The sequence below is a fragment of the Urtica dioica genome, chromosome 8, assembly GCF_054948205.1.
Source record: "Urtica dioica subsp. dioica isolate 48M chromosome 8, U.dioica_male_clone48M_v1_H2, whole genome shotgun sequence".
In the NCBI taxonomy this organism is placed as follows: Eukaryota; Viridiplantae; Streptophyta; class Magnoliopsida; order Rosales; family Urticaceae; genus Urtica; species Urtica dioica.
In genome coordinates, this window is record NC_142763.1 from 42008264 (window position 1) to 42013405 (window position 5142).

The window sequence follows — 5142 nt, forward strand, 5'->3', positions numbered from 1 at the left end:
ATTTGAATCCATGAGGTCACTGTCACCAATCATATCGAGTAGGATTAGTTAAACTAGAAGCTAAGTCAAAACAAGAACGAGACAAGTTTTACGAAAATTGTCTAAAGTGTATTTTTGTCCTTCTGGACATAGGATGAAATGAATATCAATAAATTTTTTGACATTGTCATATGTTGACAAATAAACCACTCGGCCATGATAAGATCTTGGGCCTTGACGATTAATTTCATTTCATGGAATTTTACGTGAAAATTCTTAATTAACCTTTCTTATGTTGTCATGAACAAATGAAGAAACATCTAGAAGCTCCTTCTAGATGCCCGAAGAAAATAGATTATTTTGTGTATTGATGTCTAAAGATATTTGCCAAAAGAAAAAGAGGAAACAAATTTTCTCTACAAGGAAAGAGGAATTTTGGCCAAAGCAAGAGGGGAAGCAAAACAGGAAACAAATCCAAGGTCTTCTAGAAGCTCTCTTGAATATGTGATATTCTATAGAAGAGGAAACTACCTTGTTGAAGGAAATTCATCTCCTATAAATAGGGCCCTCATTCTCAATTTTTATTCATTTCGAAGTTTTAGAGATTGAGAGCTTCTCTCTCTAGCTTGGTCGCCTCATCTCCCTCTCTCTCTCTAGTTCTTTCCTTTTTTTTGGCACCTAGGTCCACTTTTGACCTAGTGTTTTAGCTCTTCGACTCTTAGACTTGTTCTTGAGTCGTCGTGTTTAAAAGTGCCCACATACTAAATCCTTCTAATCTCGAGTGATTCATGTAATAGAAACTTTCATGGTTACTCGAGTTCACGAAGAACGGAGAAAGACGAGCTGCATGAGGAGACGAACGTTTCAACCTTCCTAAGGCTTCTCAACGATCAAGCTTCACAAATGTTAAATTTTTTCTTATCCCTAGATCAATTCCAACATAATTAGTACAATACTATGTTCCTTTGCTTTGAGATAAGAAGGACAGTTCTTTTTCTTGGCCTTGTGCGGTCTCTTCTCAGATCCAGAGGTGGAGGCTTTGTGCTCAGTAGCACGTGTCTCTCCTTGATTCCGCTTTCTCTTAGTGAGACCTTCAAGAGTGTGAAGCTCGGTAACAGTGTACTCTAGCTTGTTCATTGAGTAGTTCAGCTTGAAGGTATCAAAAGACTCGGGGAGGTTTTACAAGATCATATCTATTTTGGTCTCCTCGTCAATATCAGATCCTAGGATTTCCATCTCAATCAGGTAACTACTGATCAGCATCATATGGTCCCTGACAGGAGTCCCAGCCTTCATGCGACAGTTCATAAACTATCCGACTGTTTGAATTGATCTAGGGTTTAAGAAAAAGTTTAACGCTTCGGGTAAGCGGTGGAATTTTAAAATTTTCTTTTGACAAATAAAACGATTTTACTAACCTAGACAAAGAGCAAGCGCACGTAAATAAAAACTATTATGTGCATAATAAATTTACTAACCTTTTAGAAGCTTGAACGTTGATGAGCCTTCGGAAGGTTGAAAACGTTCGTCTCCCTCACAACACGTCTCTCTTCTTTTCTCGCCAACTCGAGCAACCACGAAAGTTTCTATCACTATAATCACTCGAGAAAAATAAAAATTAGTGTGTGGGCACTTTTAAACACTACGACTCAAGAACAAGTCTCAAAGTCGAAGAGCTAAAACGCTAGGTCAAATGAGCACCTAGGTGCCAAAACAAAAACGAAAAGAACTTAGAGATAGAAGGAGAGAGGGGCGGCCAAGAGGTTCTAGAGAGAGAAGCTCTCAATCTCTAAAACTTTGGATGAATAAAATGTGAAGAATGAGGGCTCTATTTATAGGAGAGGCTTTACCTTCAATAAGGTAGTTTCCTCTTCTATAGAATATCACATATTCATGAGCAAATATTCCCTCCTTCTCCCTTAGAGTCACACGGCCAATATGCCTTGTAGAAGGCTTGGATTTGTTTCCTCTTTTGCTTCCCCTTTAGCTTTGTTGGGGCCCACCTTGTTCCTCATAGAGGAAATTTGTTTCCTCTTTTTTTTGGCAAGTATCTTCATACATTAATGCACAAAATAAACTCTCTTTCACACTAAGGGCTGCACGAATTTTATCTCCCATTTCCTTGGGTTGGACGGCCAATCATGCTTCTAGAAAGGTTTTCTAGATTTTTCTTTACTTGTTCATGACAACATAAGAAATGCCCATTAAGAATTTTCAAGTAAAATTCTATGAAATGAAATTAATTCATAAGGCCCAATGAACATATCATGGCCGAGTGATTTAAGTCATCATATGACCATGTCAAAAAATTTATTGACATTCATTTCATGCCATGTCCAAAAAGACAAAATTACCCTTTTGACAATTTTCGTAAAACTTGTCTCGTTCGTGTTTTGATTTAGCTTCTAGTTTAACTATTCATACTCGATGTAATTTGTGATAGTGACCTCATGGATCCAAATGAACAAAGCTTGAGCTAAATACTTGGACTCAAAAGTTCACAATCCTTTTCCAAGTTTAGCTTACACTACTACAAAACTGGGATTCTACAACGCTTAAAAACAGTTGTGGAATGATTCTACAACGCTTATTAAGCGTTGTAGAATCCTGCGTTGTAGAAGCTTCTACAACGCTTAGGGATCCGTTGTAGAAGCCTCAAGGCTTCTACAACGCTTACGGATCCGTTGTAGAAGCTTCAAGGCTTCTACAACGGTTAGGATCCGTTGTATAAGCTTCAAGACTTCTACAACGCTTAGGATCCGTTGTAGAAGCTTCAAGGCTTCTACAACGCTTACGGATCCGTTGTAGAAGCTTCAAGGCTTCCAACATATCTCACCGCGGCGATGTACGTTTCTCGCCACGGCGAGGATTAAAAGTCACTTTTTCATAGAGCGACTTGAAATATTCTTTTTACAAACTTATTTTTCTTTTATTTCGACCCCAATATTTTCCAGAATGTAATAGCAATTAAAAAAATATATATCTTGAAAATTGTCATAAAAAATTTACACAAGGGAAAATTTACAAAATTGTCCTCCAATAATCGGATCTGTGACACGACAAAAACAATACTTATAATAAAAACTTAAAAAGAGAGTACGACCCTGGGAAGATCCTATTCTACCTTGCTCTCAAGATCATCAGTGGTTAATTTATTCATAGCCTCGGCTTGAGATTCCATGGACATCACTGCAGCGACGAGAATGGCTTTTACCCGTTAACTTCTCCTTCAATCATGTTTAGATGACGGATAAACAATGTGACAAAAATTGAGCAAACCTTTTTCCTCCATCTTCTTGAAAGCGTCGAGAGCACTGCTTGTGTCAACGTTGCCCAATAATTCACTTAATTTGGTCGAAGTCCTGAGTCGATTTGTTCAAACTCAACTCAAACTGATGAACCGTGCGAAAGATAAATAAAACAAGGAACGATAGTGAAGACATACTTTGCAGATTGAGCCTGTGCATTGAGGATGTACTTCGCTCTCGCCTCTTGCATTTTGCTCTCCAATAGCTATTGCAAAAAAGAATTAATTTTTGTGTTTCTCGATAGAAAGTGATGAAAACTCGACCACCACACGTCTCTGACTCTCTAAGTTATATTTCTCCATAAAATGTAAAATTCGTCCCAAAAACATGCGAATCGACACGCAACTCACCCGCGTATTGGAGACAAGATTATCAACAATGCTCTTCTGTTGATCAATCTGAGTCTTCAACGCATTTGCGTTATCCTGCCATTTATTGCCAATAAAGAAAGAAAAAAATACTCAAATTCCATTCGAAATATGTGTATAAAGAATACGTACATCATAAGATTTCCGTCGTTTAAGCGCTTCACGAGCAAGATCCTCGTCTATTTCCATAAAATTCTTCAGCAAGCTCAACAGCAAATGATAATCTAGAAATATCTGCCTCGCGAATCTGCATAAAATAAATTGGGCACTATTACAAACTACACGAATAACCTCAAAATTGAGGGACAAGAAAAAGTGATGGTATAACTTTTTTTCTTTCTTTAAAGTAAAGAAATTCTTTTTATTTATATTTTTTGGTTATAGATAAAGCTAAACATAATCAGAAGAGAAATTTAGCCACTAACCGCAAGGGCAAAAATCCTGCAAGCAGCCTCAGAAACTCAAAAGAAGAATAGGCGAGCTACGAAAGGCTACATCCGACAAAGGAAAAAAAAGATTTAGTGACAAATTTTTTTTATATATACCGATCATCATATACGTTTGATTTCCCAATGCTCTCAAAGCCCTCTGTATCGAGATAAAGTACAAATGTTTTTGTTCCATTGAGATCCACTTCTACAGGGGTTCCCCATATCCATATCCATGTAAGATATATAAGTCACTAAACATGTCCCAGGGTCATATGCAACGACAGGAAAATAATTTTTGCATATACTAGGCTATCCCTTTGCAAGCCCGAGTTCTATTACTAGATATAAAAAATTGCCACTTGTTTTAACAACCAAACGCATGTAATATTGAGGTCAAAATAAAAATTAAATACCCTTTGTTTGTGTGTCATGCAAATGGCCAACACCGAATCCTGCAGGAACAATTCAGAATCTCTGAGTTATAATCTCTTACCTTAGTTTTTTTTTTAATCACACAAATTCTAATAAAAAGAGATCCATGCAATAGCTAGATGTCAATAATGGTTAGAGAATTGCACCTTCATCGCAAGAAAGAGTGAGAAGTTGATTAAGGAAAACAGATTTTCCAGAGCGATAAGGCCCAATAACCCGAATTTAATACCAGTGGAATAATATCAATAATTATGATTAGAAATCTAACGCTACTTCAAGGCTTTTCTAAATTAAATTATAGTAGACAGAATAATAAGACTGAAGTTAAATGGTCCGATCAAATATATTCAAATCTACTGCTCTATCAAAGAATAAGGCTTAATTTAAATAGGCTTGATACATTTTGATCAAATATGTGTTCATATCGACAACAGTTTGGTCTAAAATCTTCTTAGTGTTGGAATTGATCTAGGGTTTAAGAAAAAGATTAAACGCTTCGGGAAGCGGCGGAATTTTAAAAAATTTCTTTTCAAGTAAAAACAGTTTTTACTAACCTAGAAAAAGAAGCAAGTACATGTAATTAAAAACCAATATGAGCTAAGAGTTTACTAACCTTTCTTGAAG

General features: G+C 36.5%; 1 protein-coding gene across 1 annotated transcript; it reads right to left on the minus strand.

Moving 5' to 3' along the window:
* Positions 1-2946: 2946 nt before the first annotated feature.
* LOC149389858 (membrane-associated protein VIPP1, chloroplastic-like) lies at positions 2947-4735 on the minus strand. The gene is made up of 8 exons (XM_089624431.1): positions 4665-4735; positions 4500-4538; positions 4081-4146; positions 3788-3902; positions 3638-3712; positions 3425-3492; positions 3259-3341; positions 2947-3168 (listed from the first exon to the last, which is right to left on the minus strand). The coding sequence occupies exons 4-8, from the start codon at positions 3842-3844 to the stop codon at positions 3095-3097; spliced, it is 357 nt and encodes a 118-aa protein (XP_089480557.1). The 5' UTR covers positions 3845-3902; positions 4081-4146; positions 4500-4538; positions 4665-4735; the 3' UTR covers positions 2947-3094.
* Positions 4736-5142: the final 407 nt, after the last annotated feature.

Excerpts from the sequence above, each read along its gene's own strand:
- LOC149389858 (XM_089624431.1), bottom strand. The coding sequence starts at position 3,844 with ATGGAAATAGACGAGGATCTTGCTCGTGAAGCGCTTAAACGACGGAAA. Across the intron at positions 3,713-3,787 it reads AACGACGGAAATCTTATGAT|GATAACGCAAATGCGTTGAA; the intron begins GTACGTATTCTT and ends AATAAATGGCAG. Across the intron at positions 3,169-3,258 it reads CAAGAAGATGGAGGAAAAAG|TGATGTCCATGGAATCTCAA; the intron begins GTTTGCTCAATT and ends TCGTCGCTGCAG.